At 37.2% G+C, this 25,454-nt stretch overlaps 1 protein-coding gene across 4 annotated transcripts; it reads left to right on the top strand.

Annotated features, from left to right (window-relative positions):
- The first annotated feature begins 6,855 nt into the window (after positions 1-6,855).
- On the top strand, positions 6,856-23,341 carry Ctxnd2 (cortexin domain containing 2). Of its 4 annotated transcripts, none has more exons than XM_040287532.2 (3): positions 6,856-6,997; positions 21,829-21,920; positions 22,926-23,341. In XM_040287532.2, exon 3 carries the CDS (start codon positions 22,999-23,001, stop codon positions 23,164-23,166), a length of 168 nt encoding a protein of 55 aa, XP_040143466.1. In that variant the 5' UTR covers positions 6,856-6,997; positions 21,829-21,920; positions 22,926-22,998; the 3' UTR covers positions 23,167-23,341. The 4 variants fall into 4 exon arrangements, with proteins under 4 accessions (XP_040143466.1, XP_077883748.1, XP_077883747.1 ...); XM_078027621.1 differs by having other exon boundaries at positions 6,862-6,997; positions 21,834-21,920; XM_078027620.1 differs by lacking the exon at positions 6,856-6,997 and adding an exon at positions 7,004-7,204.
- The last annotated feature ends 2,113 nt before the right edge of the window (positions 23,342-25,454 follow it).

Below are 25,454 nucleotides of genomic sequence, written 5' to 3'. Positions count from 1 at the left end.
TTTTCTCAGAAAAAAATGCAAAACAATGTTTCCTAGCATGACATGAATGAATTTTCTGGATAAAAGAGATGAAGTTTACATTCTTTATAGAAAAAAAAAAAGTTGGTAGAAGTCATTTTGTTACAGAGATATTTGTACAAATAGCTACAAGATAAAAACAAATATTTAGCTTAAAGAAAGTATAACAAGCTATTGGTAAAATTCTTTTTTAAACATTACACAGAATCAGGGTATACACCATGAAAGGTCAATATCAGCACTGTGCCTGCTAACAGATGTTTATATTAGGAGTGGACACCACTGTACACAATATGATGGCAGTTCCATGGCAGATGGTAAGATTGCAAAACCTTGATTTTTAACTCTAAGAACAAAATATCAGCCAGGCAAGGTGGCACACACCTGTAATCTCAGCAGCTCTCAAGGCTGAGGCAGGAGGATCACAAGTTCAAAGCCAGCCTCAGCAACTTAACAAGGCACTGAGCAACTTAGCAAGACTGTTTCAAAATAAAATATAAAAAGTGCTGGAGATGTGGCTCAATAGTGAAACACTCCTGGGTTCAATCCCCTAGTGCCAAAGAGGGGGTTAAAAAAAATCCATAATTTGCAGTCATCCATTTTATGCAATACATGAGAAGAAATGCCCTGAAACTTCCTACTTAGTTTATCATTAAAAAATTCAAGTTACAGTGAATTTGGTGGTACACTCCCATAATCCCAACTACTTGGAGGCTGAGCCAGGAGGATCACAAGTTGGAGACTAATCAGGCAAATTAACCAGAATCAGTCTCAAATTTTAAAAGGGCTGAGGATATAGCTCAGTAGTAGAGCTCTTACCTAGTATGTGCAAGTTCCTGGATCCTCAGTGGTAGAGCTGAGGTAGAGTGGTAAGATGCAGATACAGTTATTTTTAATAATGACTAAAGTAAAAGTTCCTTCTTTTATGTAAATAATACCAACAGAAACTATTTTTATTGTTTCAAGTGTACTTGCTCAAATAGCTTATCTGAACAATATTTTCATTAACTTGAGCTTATAACTTCAAGTTCTAAATGCCATGTGTTATGGTTTGGATCTAACATGTCACCCAAAGGCTCATGTATTAAAGGCTTGGTCCCTAGCTGATGGCACTATTGGGAGCTGGTGAGGACTCAGCTGGAAGGAAGTTAGGTCACCAGAGATATGGCCATGAAAGGGATAGTGGGACCCAGGCTCCTACTCTCTCACTCTTTGCCACCTTGAGATGAACAGCTTCACACCACCACTCACTCCCCACCACAGACCTAAAGCAATGGGGCCAACTTACCATGAACTGAACCTTTGAAACCATGAGTCAGGATAAAACTTTCCTCCTTTTAATTTTATCTTCTCAGATATTATGTCAAAGCAACAGAAAGCTGACTAATATACCAACCATGGTTGTTTTGTTATTGTTATTATTGCTGTGATTTTTTGTTCTTGTTTTCATTTTTTTGTGTGTTTTTAGTGTTTTTTTTAAATTATTATTATTATTAACCCATGCACAATGACTTGTTTTCTGGCTTGTTGAAGTAATGGGTCAGACAACCAATACAAGTCCCAATAGAAGATGAAGTGTGGCTTAATGTCTACAAGGTTCTGGGTTCAATCCACAGCACCAGGGGAAGGGGGGGAAAAAAAGATGTGTGTGTGTGTCTAGACTCCTAATGCTTTTCTCAGACAAAGCACATCTACCTTCCAATTGCTTGCCACCAAAAATCAGTCTTAGCTAATCAGGAAGAAAGGCTACCTTATTCTGAAAGATGTCTACATTTTCTATTTATTTTATCAGAAGGTTCAACAACCTTGGGAATGAAGGGCTTCCACATAAGAGTTTTTTGAAAATCTGCATGTTAATGGCAGTTCCACTGAAGATGGTGAATCACAAAGCCATGATTATGTTATGAACAAAGTATTAATGTTATGAACAAAGTATCAGATGAAAGAGTGCTTGCCTAGCATGCACTAAGAACTGGATTCAATTCCTACCACTGAAAAAAAGAAATTCAGGATTTTGTAAGAACACACTATAATTATGATGCAGATACCTTGACCACAAAGTTTATTATTTCATAACACATGATTATTTATTTATTTATTTATTGGTATTGGGAGATTGAACCCAGGGACATTTTACCAGTGAGCTACATCCCCATTCCTGAGAATGGCCTCAAATTTGCGATCCTCCTGCTTCAGAGTTGCTGGGATTACCGGCATGTACCACCCATCACATGTTTTCAGTTTAAAAAGTTAATATTGGGCTGGGGTTATGGCTCAGCAGTAGAGCGCTTGCCTTGCACATGCAAGCCCTGGGTTCGATCCTCAGTTCCACATAAAAATAAATAAATAAATAAATATTAATATTACTAATAAAATTTTAAAATTATATAAATTCTATTATCTTTATTATGGTAAACCATGGTCTTTCCTTCTCTCCCTCTCCCCACATAGGATTGAACCAAGGATCTCACACATGTGAGACAAGCACTCTATTCTGAGTTACATGCCCATGGCAAACCCATTTTTTATTTATTTAGAACTGTAATATGCAGATGTGCCTAAGTTTTACTACATATCCCTGGATAGAATTGCCAGGTTTAGCCAATAAATCTCACAGGACAGATCAATTTGATTGTAGGATTAACAACAAATAATTATTTTTTTTGTTTTTGTTTTTCATTTGTTACAACTTCTTTTAATTTACCTATACCTCTTCCTTCCAGTGTTGTTCAGAGAGGCTAACTGAGAAAAGGTGTTGCCTTTCTTTTGTTTGTTTGTTCTTTTTAGTTATACATGACAGTAGAATGTATTTTGGCATCTCAAACACATATGGAGTATAACTTTCCTTCTTGTGGTTGTACATGATGTGGAGGTACACTGGTTGTGTACTCACATATGAACATAGGAAAGGAATGTCCGATTCATTCCACTGTCTTTCCCATTCCCATCTCCCTTCCCTTCTCCCCACTCCCTCTTGTCCGTTCCAGAGAACTTCCCCTCTCCCACCTGTAGGGAGTCAGCATTCACATATCAGAGAGAACACTTGGCTTTTGGTTTGGGGGGATTAGCTTATTTCACTTAGCATAATAGTCTCCAGTTCTATCAATTTACCAGCAAATGTCATAATTTCATTTTTTTATGCCTGAGTAATATTGTGTATATGTACCACTGTTTAGTATGTTTTGAATGTTGCATAGGACAATTTGCACTAAAGAATTTGTATATTTTAATCTGAAAACTCTACTTTTGGAGGATAAAATTTTAAGGAACACCAATTTAAGCTATTTGGGGGAGAAAAAAACAGAATCAGGAAATCCACTAGATCCCACCTCTCGACCAAAACATGTGCATCAATTGTAAGAGACTTATCACTGCAAAGAATGTCAGAACCAAAGTTAAAAGAGATAAGAAAAAGGATTTTCAAAAAGAAAGAAAAAGGGCTGGGGATGTTACTCAGTTACTCATGCTTGTCTGGGCATGCATTGAGACCCTGGGTTCAATCCTTAACATCACAAATAAATAAATAAGAAAACAATGAAAAAGGAGATTTAAAAAAAAATGGCAATGAGGAAAAGAATACCTAAAAAGAAAAAAAGAAAGCCTAGTTTAGATTATGGAAGAAGGTAAGAGATAACCTAGCAAGAATCGGACAATAGAAGTCAAAGGAATTTCAAGATAAAATAGTTTGGGCAACAACATCATATATTCAGAGAAACTAAGGAAAATCAGGATAGATAAGTAAATCTAAGAACTGGAAATCAGATGCTATTGGGTAAATAAGTAGAGGCTGCTGGTTATAATAGATCAGTTTTGCAAGAGGCATGACAATGAATAGCAAGTAATTAAATGGTATCTGGGGGTAGAGATAGGGTGAGGTAGAAACAGTATACTATGTCTATAGACTGAGCTTGTAGAAAGGGACAAATTAAAAATGCAAGACACTGGACATAGTGGTACACACCTGTAATCCCAGAAGTTTGGAAGCCTGAGGCAGGAGGATTTCAAATTCAAGGTCAGCCTCAACAATTTAGCAAGGCCCTAAGCAAGTTAGTGAGACCCTGTCTCAAAATTAAAAAAAAAAAAAATATATATATATATATATATTTTTTTTTTTTGTACTGAGTATTGAGCCCAGGGATGTGCTGAATCACTGAGCCACATCCACAGCCCTTTTTTGTATTTTATTTAGAAACAAGGTCTCACAGAGTTGCTAAATGCCTCACTAAATTGTTCAGGCTGGCTTTGAACTCCCAATCCTCCTGCCTCGCCCTCCCCAGCTGCTAGGATTAAAGGCATGCGGGACCACGACTGGCTCAAAATAAAAAATTTTATAAAGGGCTGGGGATGTAGCTTGGTGCTAAAGCACCTCTGGGTTCAATCCCCAATACAAAAATAATAATTATAATAAATAAATAGGCAAGAATATGTATGTGTCTGCCAGGCATGATGTATATGTCTGAGAACACAAGGGAGATGAGGAGATAAGATTATGACTATGTTTACCCTCAGAAAACCAAGGCAATTTTTTTACTAATTAAATATAGACATTTTGAAGTGGAGGAAAAGAAAGTTTAACTCACCTGTGATGACTTCGGTTCTCAAAGAGTTGGTGAAACTTCTGGTGAGAATAATGTAGAAATGGAGTTGGGTGCAGCTCAAGAGTTGAGGAAATTCAATGTGGGAAATCAGCTAGGTATGAATAAAAGGCCAAGATCATCAAATGCTCCCAAAGTTAAAAGGCATACACGTTCATGAAACTGTGGAGCATTGTTATTCCTTTCTCTGTCAGTTCTGAGAACTGTGAAAGAGAGCAAACACAGCCATTTTCCCAGAATTGGAGACAAATAGACAAATGAGATCAGTATCTTAGGGATGGAAGGTTCTAGAGCCGCAGGAGCAGCACAGTTTAAAAGTCTTTGGAAGGGGATGAAAGTGGCCTGGGAAACCAGTGAAGACAGAAATTAATGAGCTGAGAAGAAAGGTTTAATTCTGGATGCTGACATTGATAGAAAACAGGTTCAAAATCAAGAGAGTGGGCTTGGGCTGGGGCATAGCTCAGTTGGTAGAGTGCTTGGCTTGCATGCATTAGGGCCCTGGGTTCAATCCCCAACACCACAAAAAAAAAAAAAAAAAAAAAAAAATATATATATATATATATATATATTATATATATTATACATTAATAAACCCTATCAAATGGGGAAAGGATAGGTGAAGCAACATGCAAAAAAATATACAAACAATAGAGACTCAATATTATTATAATTAGAGAAATACAGTTTTTAAAAAGCAGATATTATTTTTAGCCTATTAGGCAAATGAATATTTCAGAGATTAATAGTGACCTCTAATAATGAAACTACAAAAAAACACATTTTCATGCCTATTTATGGGTTTATGGGAGTGTAAATTGTGATATACCTTTTTAGTATTTATTTGGAAGTGCCTATTAAAATTCTAAATATGCAGGTCCTATAACCTAGCATTTATAGTTTTAATATTTTGAAAAAAAAATTTTAAGAGAGAGAGAGAGAGAATTTTAATTTTTTTTTTTTTTTTTTTTTTTTTTTTTTTTTTTTTTAGTTTTCGGCAGACACAACATCTTTGTATGTGGTGCTGAGGATTGAACCCCGGCTGCATGCATGCCAGGTGAGTGCTACCGCTTGAGCCACATCCTCAGCCCCAATATTTTGAAAAATTTATCCCACAAAAACATTTCCACAAGGCACTGGGGTTGTGGTTCAGTAGTAGAGCACTCGCCTAGCATGTGCGAGGCACTGGGTTCAATCCTCAGCACCACATAAAAATAAATAAAATAAAGACATTGTGTTCAACTACAACTAAAAAATAAATATTTAAAATAAATAAATAAAACAAAGGTATTGTGTCCAACTACAACTAAAAATATAATAATAATTATAACAGCCATGTGCAATGTGCACACCTCTAATCCCAGTGACTCTGGAGGCTGAAGCAGGAGGATCTCAAATTTGAGACCAGTCTCAGCAACTCAGTAAGGCCCTAAGCAACTCAGCAAGATCCTGTCTCAAAATAAAAAATAAAAGAGCTGGGGATGTGGCTCAGTGGTTAAACACTCCTGGGTTCAATCCCTGGAACCCAAAAGTAGAAAATAAATAAAACCCTTTAGAGGGCTAAGATTGTGGCTCAGTGGTAGAGCATTTGCCTAGAACACGAGAGGCACTGGGTTTGATCCTCAGTACCACATAAAATAAATAAATAAAGTTATTATGTCCAGCTACACCTAAAAAAAAAAAAGTATAAAAAAACTTTAGAAAACAGTGGTAAATTTTGCATTAGAAATATTTATGAACATGTACAATGACTAAGCTAAGTGAAATCATTTTGACTTTTCTGATCCAAATGTCCCCAGTAAATACTTTTGATGAAAGATGGCAAAGATTTTAAAGCTTTACTGATCCTGTTGACAAGTAGTTTTCAAATTTGAGCATATATCACATCACATAGAGGAATTGGTTAAAACCCAGACACCAACACCCCTAAGATTTCTTATTCATTAAGGCTGAGATTGGGATCCAAGAATTTGCATTTCTAGCAAGTTCTGAGGTGAGCTATTAATCCAGAGACCCATTGCATAGGCCAAAAGCTGGCTGCTGATCCATCCTCTACCACCCGTGTGATCATGCCTAGAAAGTACTACCTGAGTTATTAACTGTGGCTGTCCGGGCCCTGGCAGAGTTGTGGAAATATTCCTCCACCCATCTAGGCTCCAATTTAATCTAGTGGGATCATTTTCTCACCCACGATGGGAGTGCCTGAAAGTTGATCCTGTTTTAAACTATTCATGAAGCTTCTGAGTTCAGCGTGGGAGAGAGCCACCAACCTCTTTTGCACCAGGGGGTTGATAAAGAGAGGAAAAGCTGCCAAGAGATGTGCTTGAGTAGGAGGAGACTGCCCTGGCAACAGCCAAATCCAGCCTAGGACAGCTCTCTCTCAAAAGGTAAATGACGACCCATATGCCTTCCTGGTGTTGTTTCCACCTGGGAAAAATCCCAACAATCCCGAGTTTAATGGCATCTTCCTCTGAGCTGGGGCAACATGAGGGAAATGACTGGGAGGAGTAAAGAGCTTTGTTTTGTCATAGCTTTTTTGGAAAAGTGAAACTTGCATCTGAGAGGGATGGTCTTGGCTAGGGTCTCTTTTCAAGGTAAGTTGGGGAAACACCCTGATTAGTCCTATTAGTCAAAGACTGTCTTTGATTTTAGGAATTATAGTAAGATTCATTATTGTGTTTCTTCATCAACTTCTCTCTTTAGGCTAAACTTGGGGCCAGGAGAGAAATGCTGGGTCTTTTTAGCTTGGGGGTGTTTTTAAAAAAAAATGATTTGGTACTATTTGGTGGAAAGAATGAAGAGATTAGGGAAAAGAACACATGGAAAGGAAGAGGTGATCTCTTTGATCCTTTTGGAAGTCAAAGAGAAAGTGACTTTGTTAAAGATTCACAAATGTTCTTTTCTGTTTTTCACTTGAGCAGGACCAGATTTAACATAAACCAATAGTCATGCCCCACTTTCTTTTCCTCCCACACTAGTCCTGAGCAATGCTGCTACTTGTCTCAAAGAATACAAGAACTTTAAAGTCACTTTTACAAACATTTCTAGGACAAGTCTTACTTTGAAAAGCAAATTTTGAATCTACCTTTTTTGATAGCATATGTGTCCAAAAAAAAAAAAAAAAGCTATTTTAGCCTAAGAAATCTCAAAGAAAAGAAACTGAATATCCAAGCCTCCAATAATTTGTTGTAACTTTTTCCATTCAAAAAAATTGGTTAGCACATGCCTGTACTCTCTAGTCAGGAGCTTGAGGCAGGGCGATCACAGGTCAAGGCTAGCCTCAGCAATTTAGCAAGACCCTGTCTCAAAATAAAAAATAAAAATGTACTAGCAGTAGATCACTCACCTAGAATGTATGAGGCCTTGGGTTCTATTCTCAGCACCACATAAAAGAAATAAAGGTATTATGTCCAACTACAATAAAGAAAAAAAAAACATAAAATATTTTTTTAAAAAAAGGAGTAGGGAAGTAGCTCAGTGGTAAAGCTCTCCTTGGTTCAATCCCCTATCCCAAAATAATAATAATAATAATACTTAATAATAAAAATACAAAAATTGTTTACCAAATTTTGTATTCAAAATCTTGTACTGTTTTTCTTAAAGAGAGATTTATAAACTTAGGTTCCATAAAACCTGGATCCATGCATATGAAAAGAGCCAAGATTATACATGGTATATTTAGGACAAAACAACATTATCGTTTTTTATTCTCTTCCCACCTGCCACAGCCCCACTAAAAATGCATTTTACTTTTGGAGGGAGAGGGAGGAAAGTTCTAATCCTAATTGGAGCAAAAGTAGCCTGTTGGAATTTGGCAGCTATGAGTGAAAAGTCTGAGTCAGTACAGGACCTTTGATTCAAGGTTCAGAAATTCAGATTTAATTAGATAAAGAGAAAGAGAACCAAAGGTGACTTGATGCTTTCCAATTTCCAGATATTGAACATTTTCAATCTCCCTGGAGCATTATCACTATCAGCAAACCCTCTCCTTCAAATTCTCTTATGGTTTCAATTCCTCAACCCTACAAGCTCCAGTCTCTCCTACTTGTAACTACTCCATCTGTGGCTTTTTGACCTCTTTCCTCCACCGTAAATGCAGATATTTTATTGTTGCTAATTTTCCTTTGATCTTCTTATCTACTATGATTTCAATTATCCTGTAGTTGGGTGACTCTCAATTCCAAAGATCTTGTTTTTCCTCCTAAATTTCAGTCCTGCATTTCTGCCTTTCTGAGCATGTTTTGTCCGTACCTTTAAATTAACCTATTCCCCCAAAACAGAATTCACTGTGGTATATTAAAATATCTGCTATCCTTAAAATAAATAATTCTATGAATGTCAAATTTTTTCTTTCAGTTTCCCAAATTCAAGTCCCAGTATTTCTTTAGCACTTCTGTCTTCCCACTATATGTCCATTTAATTCCTAAGTGGTTGCAAATCTTTTCACAACCTGTATCCGTATCCATGCCTCCTTTCTGTTATCTGGTCCCCTAACCTTTGTTTCCTCTTGACACTGCTACAACGCCTCCCTGTTGTTTTCCCCTGTTGTGCTATTTTATATTTCCAGTACCTTTTACGCACTCTTGACAGTTATCTTCCTAAAGTACGGCTTTGATAATTTATTTTCCTTCTTTCAACAAGCATGAATCGTACACACACAACATGCCAAGTACTGATATGAATATTAATTCACTCATGTGTGTGAATTAAATATCCACAGAGTGCCAGCCTTTCCCTACACGCTGAAGCTATACCATGAACAGAACAGACTCCTAGGGCTTACATTACAGTTAGCGCGATACACAACAATTTTGGCCTCTCCTCTCAAAGTGTTTTATCTGCTCAAAAACCTTCAATGGTTCCCCTGTGTCTGAAAGAATAACATTTCAATTCATTACCCTAAATTTTAAGTCTCAAGATTTTCAGTAATTTAAACATAACTATCAAGGACTTATTGATGATTCTTTAATAATTTCTCAGAGGATATGGTATTTCTATTACTTTAGTTTTTTTCCACTGAAGATTTTCTAGTGTACCCCTATCCCTTTTATAATTCAGTGTCCACAGGTAGGGAATGGAGGGACACAGTTCTAATCCTAGCTACTTGAGAGGCTGAGGCAATAGGATAGCAAATTTGAGGCCAGTCTTAAATTTTTAAAAATATTTTCAATTGTAGATAGACACAATAACTTTATTTTGTTTAGTTTTTTTTTCTTTTAACATGGTGCTGAGGATAAAACTGAGTGCTCACACATGCTAAGCAAACGTTCTACCACTGAGCCACAATCCTAACCCTCAGCCTCAAATTTGAGGCCAGCCTCAGTAATTCAGTGAGACACTGTCTCAAAATAAAAAAAAAAATAAAAATAAAAAACTGGGAGTGTTGCTCATTGGTAGAGTATTTGCATATAATGGGTTCAATTACCAATACTGCAAAAAATAAAAATAATGTGCTATTCCATATGAAATATGAGGCCCATGGAAACTCAAGACTATTCATCTATGTGCTAAACATTTTCCCTGGGAATAAGTACTGGTGATTGAACCAAAGAGTGCTTTATCACCAAGCTACATCCTCAGTCCTTTTTGTCTTTTACTTTGAGACAGGGTCTTACTAAGTTGCTTTGGATGGCCTTGAACTTGCAGTCCTCCTGCCTTTGAGTTCTCATTTGTTAGGATTATGATAGACCCAACCTGATCTTTTATTAAAATTGGGAGCCATCTTGCCACAAAGCCATGAAAAGCTAATTTCGGCTTTACTATAAATTACTGCAAATTCTGAACCTGCTTGGAATGCCTGCCCATGCCTTGAACTCACCCATGCCTGGCTCTCCGACCAGATAGCAGCCCTCTCTGAAACTTTAGTGACACCTCATAAATATTGGCCTTCCCTGGCCAGACAACGACCCTCTCTGAGGCTCTAATGGTCCTCATAAATTCTGATGTTGGGGCTAGCAAAAAAAAAAAAAAAATTGTAAACTACCATTAGTGTGATGCTTGTCAGAGTTCTGTTATCTGTAACCCCCCTTTTGTGTAACTTTCTGGGCTATAAAGCTGGGCTGTAGGAAAGGTGGGGCTGCTGTCTTGTTCCCACCATTTTGGGAGGAAAAGGCAGTCCGGCCGGTCGAAATAATAAGCTTGCTTTAATTTGATTTTAATTGGAGTCAGTGGTCTTTTCTTGCGTCCTGGTCTAACAGATTACAGTTGTGTACCACTGAACCTGGCTAGCTGCTTCTATTGCTTATGATAGGACCATTGTTACTGCAGTGAGGTGATAGATACCTCATTCCTCATTGTACTTTTGATTTGCATTTCCTAGATGATTAGTAGTGTTGAGCATTTTTTTTTCCATATACTTGTTGGCCATTAGTATGTCTTCTTTTGAGAAATGTCTATTTAGGTCTATTGCCCATTTATAAATTGGATTTTTTAAAAATTTTTGCTATTTAGTTTTTGGAATGCCTTCTTCATTATGTATATCAACCTCTTGTGAGATGTATAGTTTGCAAATATTTTCTCCCATTCTGTAGGTTGTCTGTTCACTTTGTTGATTGTTTCCTTTGCTGAGCAGAAGCTTTTTAGTTTGATGTAATCTCATCTCCATTGTCTATTTTTGCTTTTGTTTCCTGTGATTTGGGGGGTTTGTTTAAAAAGTCCTTGTCTATTCCAATGTTCAGAAATGTTTCCATTATGTTTCCTACTAGCAGTTTCATAGTTTCAAGTATCACATTTAAATCTTTAATCCATTTTGAGTTGATTGGATTTTTATAACTGGTAAGAAAATAAGGGTCTAGTCTTACTCTTCTGCATGTAGATATCCAATTTTCCCAACACCATTTATTGAGAAGACTTTCCTTTCTCCACGGCATGTTCTTAGCACCTTTATCAAAAATCAGTTGCAGCTCAGGAGACTGAGACAAGAGGATCACAAGTTCAAAGCCAGCCTCAACAACTCAGTAGAGCCCTAAGTAACTGAGTGAGATCCTGTCTTAAACTTAAAAATAAAAGGGGGGGGGGCTGGGGATGTAGCTCAGTTGTGAATGGCCTCAGGTTAAATCCCTAATACAAAAGAAAACCAAAAAACTGTTGGGTGTTGACATGTGAATTTACTTCTAGCTCTGCTTTGTTCCAATGGTTTATGTGTCTTTCCATGCCAAAACTGCGCTGTCTTAATTACTTCACCTTTGTGGTATATTTTGAAATCAGATAGTGGAATGCTTCCTGCTTGGTTCTTTTTCATCAAGATTGCGTTGACCTAAACTGGGCATGGTGGGCACGCCTGTAATCCCAGCAGCTCAGGAGGCTAAAGCAAGAGGAGCCCGAGTTCAAAGCCAGCCTCAGCAACAGCAAGGTGCTAAGTAACGCAGTGAGATAGGGCTGGGGGGATGTGTCTCAGTGGTTGAGTGCCCATGAGTTCAATCCCTGGTACAAAAAAAAAAAAAAAGAAAAAGAAAAATTCTTTGACTTTTTTTTGTCATTCCATACAAATTTTAGGATTGTTTTTTCTACTTCTGTGAAGAAAGTTATTGGTATTTTGATAGGGATTAAATTGAATCTGTAGATTACTTTGGGTAGTATAGATACTTTAACAATATTGAAAGCTGGACATGGTGGTGTAAGCCCATAATCCTAGCTATTTTGTAGGCTGATATAGGATGATTGCAACTTCAAGGCCAGCCTGGGCAATTTATGTGAGACTCTGCCCCAAAATTTTAAAATAATGATATTGATTATTCTAATCCATGACACAGGATATATTTCTACTTTTCATGTCCTCCTCAGTTTCTTTCATCAATGTTTTATAGTTTTCTTCATAGCAATCTTTCCCCTCTTAATAATTGAGAATAGGGCTGGGGATGTGGCTCAAGCGGTAGGTAGCGAGCTCGCCTGGCATGCACCACATACAAAGATGTTGTGTCCTCTGAAAACTAAATAAAATAAATAAATATTAACATTCTCTCTCTCTCTCTCTCTCTCTCTCTCTCTCTTAAAAAAATTTTTTAAAAAAATGAGAATATATTGACTACCTATTGTAATGGTGATTTTTATCAGTGTCTTCCTATAATTCTGCTGCTTTTTGTTTATTGTTAAACTTTTTTTTTTTTTTTTTTGGTGGTGCTGGGGATTGAACCCAAGGCCTTGTGCATGCAGGGAAAGCACTCTACCAACTGAGCTAAATCCCAGCCCACAGCTATTTTATTGATGCATAAAATTTAGAACAGTTATATCTTTCTGCTGACTTGAATCCTGTATCAGTATTTATCAATCCTCTATCCCTAAAAATACTTTTTACCTTAAGTTCCATTTTGTCTGATATTAAAATAGCTCCTCAGTTTTCTTTTGGTTAGCATTTACCTTGTATACCTTTTTCTTTCCCTTTTATTTCCAACCTTTCCCTTATAGATGAGTCTTTTTAAAAAGAGCACTTAGTTGGACTGGGGCCAAGATCAAAAAAGTGGATGTTTGTCATTTTTTGTTTGCCCAACATCCAAAATCCCCTGTTATTGGGGATATCTTCCTACATATGAATCCGTGCGAGACAGAATCTCCTTCCCACTCTAGAAGTCTGGAGAAACCAAATATTCCCTCTTCCACACTGTGACAGCTGAGGTGCTGGTGCGTGACTCGGCTGTGACCAGTTGGATGCTCTAGCCAGGGACTAGAATATTGAGTGACACAAAGATGACACAATTTATAATTCAGGCATGGCAGAGGCAGCAGTATCCAATGACAGCATCAAGAATACTCAGCAACAGCAATGTCTGATGGTGGCCGTGTCTAGTGCCAGCATTGTCCTGACCAGACTAGGCTATGATTTCTGATGGCTGGCTTCTGTTAGTTTCTGTTTTTCATTTTTTAAAATTTGTTTGTTTGTTTTGTGGTACTGGGGATTGAATCTAGGGGCATTCTTCCATTTTATTTTTTGTTTTGAGACAGAGTCTCTCTAAATTGTTTGGCCTTGCAATCCTCCTGCCTCAGCTTCACAAGTAGCTGAGGTTACAATTGTGTACCATATCGCCCGGCTTGTTGATTTCTGATTTTTTTGGTAAAACTAGTTCTCCTTCTAGGGGCTAAATGATCTCTTTCCAATAAATATCTTTTCTGTTTAAGTAAGAGAGACTCCATTTCTGTTGCTGACAGACAAGAATCCTGTCTGATATAAAAATGTTCTTTGTCCTTTTGGAATGGAGGAAGGAGAGATGTTGTATAGGGGGGTATACGTGAAGTCTGGATTTCCTGGACCCATTCTTGATACCATAAGGGAAGCCATTCTGGGAATAAAAACACAAAATAAAGGCAGGGCAGAAAAAGCAATCAACATGTAAAGATATAACCCAGTGACACCTGGACTTGGAGTCCAACCATTTCTAAAGTTAGTTTTGCTCTAGACCTTTTAGCCTCATGAATCAATAAGTTGCATGGTGGTTTTGTTTTATTTTCTGGTGCTGGGGATTGAACTCAGGTTCTTATACATGTTAAACATGTGCTCTATCACTGAGTTATACCTCTAACCCATGTATTTTTAAAACCTCACTTGATTAGACTTTTCTGTCACTTGCAACTAAAAGCACCCATCCTATTTGATACCCTTCTATTCCACCTTTGAAAAGAAATCCCTCATTTGATTCTGCAATAGGCTTTCAGCTGCTATTTTACTTCTCTTCTTTCTTTCCTAGTTCAATGTCTCCTTAATTATTTAAAGTCTTAGTGTCTTCATTTCCTCACTGCCATTTCCACTCTATTCACTGAAGTTTGGATTCCTTCTTCACTATTCTGCTGACATTATTTCCAGTAGGTCACCAGTAGTCTTCTTCTGTCTTCATTCAATGCTGTATCTCAAAGTCATTTATTCATTCACAAAAATTCCTTCAACAGAAATTTTTACACATCCACTTTAGCAAGATACAGTGCAACACTCATTCATTAAACAGAAATGTATTGAGCATATAATATAACCCAGACTTTTAGGATAAGAAACAAATTAGATATGGCCCATAATCTCATTTAGGATTACTATTTTATCAGAGAATATAGACACTAAGGTAACTATAATAGATTGAAGAAAATTGCCCTGGTAAATTAATACTTAAGCTTAGACCTAAAAGTTGAATATAGAGGGAGGATAAAAATGCAGGGAGTTTTCTATGTCTATAAAAAAAAAATGCAGCGAGTGTTAGTGGGAAAGATTTGGAGGCAAGAGGCGTTTCACGAAAAATTCATGAAACTATGAAAAGTCCAATATTCCAAGATCAAAAAGTATAAGGGGCGGAAAGTGGCAAAAAAAAAAAAAAAAAAAACAAGCTTAGATCAAAGTGTAGCCCTAACATTAAGAAGGTCCAAGACAAGGGAAGTTGCTGGAGGATTTTAATCAGAGAACTGATCAATTTACATTTATTAAAGATCACTTTGTGGTTCAGAAGGGAACAAGAGTGTTTTCAAGAAATCAGAGGGAATTTATAGGAGGCTGGCATTGGTAGTCTAGATTAGTAGTAGGAATGAAGAGAACAGAATTGATTTAAGAGATATTTTGGAAATAGGCCTGAAAGGAAATTAGAGTGAGAAACCATTGTAATTTGGAACACAAAAAAGCATATGGCATTGCTCTGAAAGAGCACCGCAAAAAGGACAAGACACAGGAATAATGTCATATGTATGGAAATAATAAACATACTTTGAAAGTTGCACAAATATCTACCAGTCTTCCCACATTTTCTAGCCAACAGGAGGAGCTCCAGACCAGTTTTCTCTCATCCTAAGTCTTAAGACCATTTTCATTGCAGTTCTTTGACAAGCTGTGCCTCTGTCCCTAATGACCACAGCTCTTTTGTATGTGTGTGTGTGTGTGTGTGTGTGTGTGTGTGTGTGTGTGTGTGTGTACTAGGGGTTTAACCACAAGCACTGAGCTACATCTGAGCCCATTTTTTGTTTTGTTGGTTTTGTTGAGACAAGTTCTCACTAAATTACTGAGAATCTTCATTCCTGACACCATACACTAAAATAAACTCCAAGGGGATCAAGAAAAAAAGAAAAAGGAGCCAGATAAACAGTAGAAAAGAACACGGGTGAATTCTATAATCTGGATGAGGGGAAATTTTTGTAATAATGACTCAAAATTCAGAGATAATAAAAAAATTGATAAATATCACTGATTAAAAAAAAAAAACTTGTATGGCAAAAGAAAAAAAAAGCCACCACAAGTAAAAAGAAAAGACAATTGAAAAGCCAGGAGAAAATATTTGCAATATATGTCACATTAAATATTGTAATATATGTCACATCTGCAGGACTAACATTCTTCCTGCATAAACAACATGTAAAGAATGAGGCTGGGGGCTGGGGATGTGGCTCAAGCAGTAGCGCGCTCGCCTGGCATGCGTGCGGCCTGGGTTCGATCCTCAGCACCACATACCAACAAAGATGTTGTGTCCGCCGAGAACTAAAAAATAAATATTAAAAATTCTCTCTCTCTCTCTCTCTCTCTCTCTCTCTCTTCTCTCTCACTCTCTCTTAAAAAAAAAAAGAATGAGGCTGGAAAAAAGGACAAAAGACATGAACAAATGATTTACATAAAAGATGAATATTATGGTCTGGGACTGTGGCTCAGTGGCAGAACACTTGCTGAGCACATGTGAGGCACTGGGTTCAATCCTTAGCACCACATGAAAATAAACAAATGAAATAAAGGCATGCTATTCACCTACAACTACAAGAAAAAAAATTTTTAAAAGGTACTATTAGCCATTGGGGTGGTGTGCACCTGTAGTTTCAGCTACTTGGTAGACTGAAGCAGGAGAATCACTTAAGTGTATGAGTTTAAGACAAGCGTGGGCAACACAAAGAGACCCTGTCTCAAAAAAAAGATTATTAAGAAAACAATTCCTGGAGCTGGGGTTGTGGCTCAGCGGTAGAGTACTTGCCTAGCATGTGTGAGGCCCTGGGTTCGATCCTCAGCACCACACACACATAAATAAGTAAATAAATAAAGGTATTTAAAAAAAAAAAAAAGCAATTCCTTGGGCTGGGATTGTGGCTCAGCACTAGAGCACTCGCCTAGCACGGGCAGACCCGGATTTGATTCTCAGCACCACATAAAAATAAATGCATTGTGTTGTGTCCATCTACAACTAAAAAATAAATATTAAAAAAAAGAAAACAATTCCCTTTTTTCCTTTTTTTATCCAACACTGGGGATTGAATCCAGGGGTGCTCTATCACTGAATTACATTCTCAGCCCCTTTTTGAGACAGGGTCCCAGTAAATGGCCCAGACTGGTCTCAAACTTGTGATCCTCCTGCCTCAACCTCCAAAATAGCTGGATTTCAGGCATGAACAACTGTGCCTGGCAAAATAATTTCACTTAAACTAACCTAGGTAGCACATGCCTATAATCCTAATGATTTGAAAGACTGAGGTAGGAGGATCTCACATTTAAGGCCAGCCTGGTCAATGTAGCGAGACCCTATCTCAAAATAAAAAATAAAATAAGGCTGGGGCAGGGGTGGCTGTAGTTCAGTGGTAGAGTACATAGGTCCAATCCCCAGTAACACACACACACACACACACACACACACACACACACACGCCCCCCAAAATAAAATAGGTCCAGTGTGTAGCTCAGTGGTAGAGCGCCTGCCTACCATGAATATTCAATCCCCAGTATTACAAAAACAAATGTAAAATAAATAAATAGCATAACATAAAAAAGAATAAAATAATAAAGAATAAACATAACCAACATAAGTGCAAAATTCTCTGAAATCTATAGAATATTGTTAGATTGAAAAAATTTAAAGAAATGGAAAGTCATCCCCATGTTCATGAATCAGAAGACAGTATCATTAAGATGGCAATACTCTTCAAATTGTCAGTGTAATCTGTAACCAGAATCCCAGTGGCTTCCTTGTGAAAATTGACAAGATGGCTCTAAAATTCACATGGAACCTGGCACAATAGTGCACATCTGTAATCCCAGCAACTTGAAAGGCTAAAGCAGGAGGATTCCAGGTTCAAGGCAGTCTGGGCAATTTAGCTAGCCCCTGTCTGAAAATGAAAAATAAAAAGGGCTGGGGATATAGCTCAGTAGTAGAGTTCAATCCCCAGTACAGCCAAAAAATTTTTAAAAATTTTAACAAACTAAAATAAAATTTGTATGGAAACTTGAGAGACCCTGAGTAACCAAATAATCTTAAATACAAGAAGTTGGAGTGCTCACAGTTATTAAGACAGTGTAATATTGGCATAATATATACATGTGTAGATAGATAAATCAATGAAATAGAATTGAAAGTCCAGAAATGAATATGTTTCTCTGATCATATGATTTTTCAACCAGAATTTTGAAAACATTCAATGGCAAAAAATATATTCTTTTCATCAAATCATACCAGGAAAACTGAATATCCACATGTAAAAGAATGAAGTTGGGCCTTAACCTTACACCATATGCAAAAATGAACTCAAAATGGGTTAAAGACCTTAACATAAGAGTCAAAGCTGTAAAGTTCTTTTTTTTTTTTTAAGAGAGAGTGAGAGAGGAGAGAGAGAGAGAGAGAATTTTTCAATATTTATTTTTTAGTTCTCGGCGGACACAACATCCTTGTTGGTATGTGGTGCTGAGGATCGAACCCGGGCCCCACGCATGCCAGGCGAGCGCACTACCGCTTGAGCCACATCCCCAGCCCCTGTAAAGTACTTAAGAGGAAAAATAGGGATAAATCATGGTGATCTTGGACTTGGCAATGGGTTCTTAGATATGACACCAAAAGTACAAGTAACCAAAGAAAAAAATAGTTAAGAACTTTTGTGATTCAAAGGACAATGTTAAGAAAGTTAAAAGAAAATCCACAGGATAAGAGGAAAATTTTGCAAGTCACTGGGCAATTTGGTTTTTTAATTATTGGTGTAAAACATAAAGAGAGTGAGAGAGATTGGGCACAGTGGCACATACCTGTAATCCCAGTGGCTTGGGAGGCTGATTTCAAGTTCAAAGTCAGCCTCAGCAACAGCAAGGCACTAAGCAACTCAGTACATAAAATACAAAACAGGGCTGGGGGGCTGGGATTGTAGCTTAGTGGTAGAGTGTTCACCTAGCATGTGTAAATCACTGGGCTCAATCCTCAGCACCACATAAAAATAAATAAATAAAATGAAGGTATTGTGTCTATAACTAAAAAAAATTTTTTAAAAATAGGACTGGGAATTTGGCTCAGTGGTCGAGTCCCCTGGGGTTCAATCCCCGTGTTCTCAAAAAGAAAGAAAAAAAGAGAAAGAGAGTGAGAGACACAGACATATGCAAGTGATAACTCTATGCTTAATTACTTGAGGAGCTACCAGACTGTTTTCTTTTTTTTTTTTTTTTTTTTTTTTTGTGGTGCTGGGGATTGAACCCAGTGCCTTGTGCATGGGAGGCAAGCACTTTGTCAATTGAGCTATACAGACTGTTTTCCAAAGTGGCTGCACCATTTTATTCCAACCAGCAGTGTTGGAGGGTTCCAAGTTCTCCATATCCCCACTGACACTTCTTACCTGACTTTTAATTCTAGCCCTTCTACTATGTGTGAAGTATCATCTGGTAGTTCTTCAGATGATTAAATATAGAATTCCCACTTATAATTCCACTCCTAAGTATATACCCAAGATAAATGAAAACATAGCCACACAAAACTTCATGTTTGTAGCAATGTTATTCATAATAGCCAAAATTTAGAAATAACCCAAATGTCCATAAACGGATGAATCAACAACAAAATATGGTATATATCCTTACAATAAAATATTATTTAGTCACATAAAGAAAACAAGTACCAATACATGCTACAACCTGGATAAATCATAAAAACATCTTGTTAAGCAAAAAAAATCCAGTCACACCGGTCAAGTGGGGCATGGTGGTGCACGCCTGTAATTCCAGCTGCTCGGGAGGCTGAGACAGGAAGTTCTGGAATTCAAAGCAGTCTCAGCAATGGCAAGGCACTAAGCAACTCAGTGAGACCCTGTCTCTAAATAAAACACAAAATAGGGCTGGGGATGTGGCTCAGTGATTGAGTGCCCCTGAGTCCAATCCCTGGTACCAAAAAAAAAAAAAAAAAAAAAAAAAGCCAGTCACAAAACGTGTGTGTGTGTGTGTGTGTGTGTCTGCATCTGTATGTGTGTAAAACAGAAAGTCGATTAGTGGTTGTTTAGAGCCAGGGGTAATATAGGGTGACAGTTAAGTGGAATATTGTGATGATTGCACATTTCTGCAAATACACTAAAAAAACATTGGCATGTACACTTTTGCTGTACATGCCAATGGTTTTTTGATGGGTGTACATTGTATGGTTTTTGATGGGTGTACATTGTATGGTTTCATTATATTTCATTATATATTAATTATATTTCAAGTTGCTACAAAAGAGAGATATAAATTAAATTAAAGATTTAATTAAAAGATCTTCAATATAATTCATGATAAAAGACAAAACTATACCAGTATAAAATGCTTTATCTATATTGTCAAAGATTATAAATTATTGGAGACAACACATTCTGTTGGCAAGGCTGTGAGGAAGCAGGCACCCTCAGTAATTGTTTACAGGAATGCAAAATCATACAACCATTATGGAGGAAAATTTAGCTATATCTACTATAAGTACAAATTCATTTAACTTTTGTCTCAACAAATGCACTGTGGGGTTTTACCCTGATGATACACCTTTTTTATGAAAATAGCTGCACACAAGTATTATTGCTGCATTATTACTGTAGCATTACTAATAGTTTTTAAAGATTAATTTGTTCATTTACTTATTTATGGTACTGATTGAACCCAGGGGTGCTTAATCACTGAAGCACATCCCAGTCCTTTTTATTTTTTATTTCAAGACAGGATCTCAGTAAGTTGCTTAGGGACTTATTAATTTGCTGAAGCTGATCTCAAACTCACAATCCTCCTGCCTCGGCCTCCCAAATTGTTGGGATTACAGGTGTGTGCCACTATGCCTGGCATTAGTAGTTATTAATAGCTGCAAAAATATTGGAAATAATTAAATATGTGTATAAGAGTGGTTATCCACAGGAAAGAATACTCCACAGTTGTAAAAATGAAAAATAATGCAAATTGGGCTTGATATCACATGCCTATAATCTCAGCAACTCAGGAGCCTGAGGCAAGAGAATCACAAAATTCGAGGCCAGTCTCAGCAATTTAGTGAGGTCCTAAGCAATTTAGTGAGTCCCTGCCTCAAAATAAAAAATAAAACAGACTAGGAATATAATTCAGTGGTAGAGTGCCCCTGGGTTCAATCCCTAGTACCACAAAATAATAATGATAATGATAGTAATAATATAAAATAATGATGATGATAATAATAATAATGCAGAAGTTACCTATAAACATCATTTCAGATTAGAAGGGAGTCCCAGAATCTTTTTTCTGGTACTGGGGATTGAACCCAAGGGCACTTTACCACTGAACTCCATCTCCAGCTCTTTTTTACTTAATTTTAAATTTTTGAAACAGGATTTTGCTAAGTTGCTGAGCCAGGATGTATTATTAAGTGAAAAAAATGCAAGAATGTCTATCTATGAGATGCTATCTTTGGTGTAAGAAAAAAAGGAGAAATGAAAAATGATTTACTTGTGAAAAGAACACAGGAAGTATGAACCAGAAATAGAGGAGATTTATTACCTACAGGATGAAGATAATAGGAATGGGGTAGAAAGGATAATACTTGGGTGGAATGAAATAAAAGGATGATGGAGGAGGAGTGACATTTCTGAGTGTAGCTTTCACAGCTCTGACTTGATAAGTATGCTAATACATAACGTGCTGAAAGATTCATAAATGTGGTAAGAACAGGTGGAAAATACCAACATTTCAACAGTTTTCTCCAAATAAATAAATTTGCTGCCTCTTCACTTTCAATCCTTTTTACACCCTCAAGCAGAATATTAAGCTGAGGATATAAAAAAAATGGTCTTTAGCCACTTGCTTTTTGCAATGCCTGGTTAGGAGGTTTCTCTTTGAAGCATGCAATACTACCTACATATTGTGCAATTTTGTACCATAATCATAATTGAGACGAAGACCCATTTTAATAATCTTTTACATCTGTTCTGTCATCCCATATGTTTTTGTTGTTGTTTTTTAAGAAAATCTGGTTAACAAAATAGCATCTTTTATTTTTTTAAATTAATCCGTTTATCAGAAATTTACAATGTCTGTTCATTCCATCAGCGCAGGAGCTCAGCTGGTGGCCATGAGAACCCAAGGTAAAAGGTGTTGAATGCAACTTCCTTGTTACTACAGAGTTGTGGTCAAGTCCCAAGGTGAGGACAAGGGTCAGTAAGTATCGGGTATATTCTCAAGAGTCGCAACAATAGGAACCAGAATTCTCACACATCTTTTTTGATGTTCTTATTGCTGTTTCTTGTCTCTCCCATCTTTTAAAAAAAAAATAATAATCTCTCTCACATCTTATAAAGAGAAGGTCTAGTCAACCATATGTGCACCAACTCTCACCCTTCACCCCACCACAGTACCCATAAAGAATGGGTCGGGGCCTAGGATGTGTATAGCTCAGTGGTGGAGCCCTTGCACCACAGTTTAACATGCACAAGGCCCTGGGTTCAACCCCCCAGAACTGGGGGGGGGGGGAACAACAACAAAGAAACAGATTGGCAGAGCAAATAGGAGTAGTCATTATTGGCCTTATGGAATATATATTATTAACTTTAGCAATTTCATAAGTGCTTCTTTTTTTAAAATATTTATTTTTTAGTTGTAGGTGGACACACACATACCTTTATTTTACTTTTATGTGGTGCTGAGGCTCGAACCCAGTGCCTCACGCATGCTAGGCATGCACTCTATCACTGAGCCAGAACCCCAGTGCCATCATAAGTGTTTCTTAAATAAGTCTTTTTCTGGAAGGCAGGTAACTGGGAATTGAACCTAGCGATACTCTCCATTGAGCTACATCCCCAGCCCTTTTTATTTTTATTTTGAGACAGGGTCTCACTGAGTTGCACAGGCTGGCCTCAAATTTGCAATCCTCCAAGTTGCTGGAATTATAGGAATGTGTCACTGTAACTTGACTCTTTTAAAATAGATCTTCATGATTTTTTGCAACCCTTGACCCCATTTTGGTATTATTATTATTTTTAATACTTTCAATCCTCTTTCCTCAGCCTCCCAAGTCCCTGGGATTAAAAACATGCCACAGCACCAGGCTCCACGCGGTATTGTTATACACATACACACACACAAAAAAAACAACAACAACAACAACAACAACTAACAACTTGTTTTATCCTTTTTTTTTTTTTTTCTAGGAATATGACAAACCTGGAGTCGTACCTGAGGAGGTAACTGCTGCTGGCTAACAGGGCAGAGGTGTGTGTCAGCATGGAAGACGCAAGCCCGTCTAGCAGTGTCGACGTGGACAAAGGCTTTGCCATTGCGTTTGTTGTCCTTCTGTTTCTATTTCTGATAGTGATGATTTTTCGGTGTGCCAAGTTGGTGAAGAATCCGTACGAGGCAAGCTCCACAACCACAGAAACACCTCTGAGCTGAAGTGTGATAAAACCTGGGACACCCGCTTACAAGAGATTTGAAATATTTTATACAGACTTTATGATCCAGACCTTATATTTTCTCACCTCCCCATTTCTCAGCCTTCTCACTCTTGCATTCCACAATGGATATAGAGAATGAGTTGAGAATAATAAAAAAAAGAGATGAAACACAAGCCCGTTTACTTCTATCTTTTGAAGTAGATAGAATTCTGTGGTAGAGGAGAACCAGTTTTCCTTGGGTGAATCCCATAATCTCTCTCAGCCAAAAATTTCTTGTTGCCTACTCTCCAAAGTCTGAAGTTAAGAAAATTTGGTAGAATGGGATATGGCTCAACTGTCAGGGAAGTCCACAAAGGAATTCACTAGAAAGAAAGAAGGGCATCTAGGCTGCTTACCAAAGTTTAACAAATGTTAGTCTGAAGAGGACTGGTTCTTGCACAGCAAGTAATGAAGAATTAAAGCCCTCATATCCAGCCCTCATATCTATCCATGCTGGTCAAATATTCTAGGCAATAGAAAGCTCTTATATGAATATGAACTGATATCCATAACTTTAGAATCTAAGTGTGGGGCATCATCTATGCTTATGCAGGGACTTGGACCAGAAATTAATCAGAGAAGGCATTTATCCAATGAGACCAGGCTAGACCTGTCTTTAACAGCAATTGGGTGCAGTCAGTCCTCTGCATTCCACATTCTTGGATTCACCCAACTGCTTATCACAAATATTCAGGAAAAAAATTGTGTCCATACTGAATAAATACAGATTTTTTTCTTGCATTATTCCTAAAACAATTCAGTATAACAACTATTTGCATAGCACCTACATTAAATTAGGTATTATAGATCATCGAGGTTAAATGTAGGTTATATGCAAATACTATACCATTTTATATAAGGAACTTGAACATCCATGGATTTTAGTATCCACAAGGGTCCTGGAACCATTCCCCCACATACACTTAGAAATAGCTATTGTCCCCTCACTCCCAATCCATGGTTTCACTTTCTGTGGTTTTGTTTACATGTGATCAAACATGGTCCAAAAATATTAAATTAAAAAATTCAGAAATAAGCAATTCATAGTTTTTTTAAAAAAATAAGGACTTATTTATTTTAAGAATGGACACAAGAGCTTTACTTACTTACTTACTTTATTTATTTATTTTTATGTGGTGCTGAGAATCAAACCCAGTACCTCACACATGCTAAGCAAGTGCTCTACCACTGAGCCACAGCCTCAGCCCTAAACGCTTTCTTCTTTAAGTAAAAAAGGTAAAAGTTCTCAACTAAGGAAGAAAAAAGTGAATAAGCTGAGTTTGCTAAGATATCTAGTAAGAAAGAATCTTCCACCCATGAAATCGTCATATTGTTGTGACTATTCCATTTTATTATTATAATTGTTAATAAACTTTTACTGTATCTGATACATAAGTTAAACATTATCATAGGTATGTATAAAAATTGTATGTGGGCTGGGGTTGTGGCTCAGTGGCAGAGCACTTGCCTAGCATGTGTGAGGCACTGGATTTGATCCTCAGCACCGCATAAAAATAAATCAATAAAATAAAGGTATTGTGTCCACTTAAAACTAAAAAAATATATTAAAAATAAACAAAATAGGGCTGGGGATGTGGCTCAAGCGGTAGCGCGCCTGTCTGGCATGCACTCGACCCGGGTTCAATTCTCAGCACCACATACAAACAAAGATGTTGTGTCTGCCGATAACTAAAATAAATAAATAAATAAATATTAAAAAATTCTCTCCTCCCTCTCTCTCTCCCCTCACTCTCTCTTTAAAAAAAAAATAAACAAAATAAAAATAAACAAAATAAAGGCATCATTTCCATCTATAATGGAATTTTTTTCAAAATTGTACACATAGTGTCCAGTACCATTGGAGCTTTCAGGTATCCACTGGGTGGTCTTGGAACACATTCTCCACTAACAGGGAGACCACTATAACACATGGCATAGAAACACAATTCTAGCCATGCACTTGAGCAGAGACTTCATAACTGTCTTGTTCCTGATTCCTGGAAGTAGAACTGTTCCTTTTTTTTTTTTTTTAGCTTGAGTAAACCTCCAGGATACTTTGACAATGGGGACAGGAGAATTAAAGCCTTCCAAGGGAGATACTAGACATTGCCTTATTCAGAACAAAGGATAAGAGGGTGCTGTATTGATTAAACTGCAGAAAAGAGAGGAATTTGTATTTTGATTTAATGAAAAGAAATTCAGGGCCAGTGCAGGTCAGGTGAAATCGGATTAGTGTCAGTTCTTGAA

This window comes from Ictidomys tridecemlineatus, chromosome 11 (genome assembly GCF_052094955.1).
Source record: "Ictidomys tridecemlineatus isolate mIctTri1 chromosome 11, mIctTri1.hap1, whole genome shotgun sequence".
Lineage (NCBI taxonomy): Eukaryota > Metazoa > Chordata > Mammalia > Rodentia > Sciuridae > Ictidomys > Ictidomys tridecemlineatus.
The sequence above is the reverse complement of the archived record's forward strand: the minus strand, read 5'-3'. Positions and strand labels throughout refer to the sequence as shown.

Bases quoted from the DNA above. Each gene is read 5' to 3' on its own strand.
- Ctxnd2 (XM_040287532.2), top strand. From the start codon at position 22,999: ATGGAAGACGCAAGCCCGTCTAGCAGTGTCGACGTGGACAAAGGCTTT.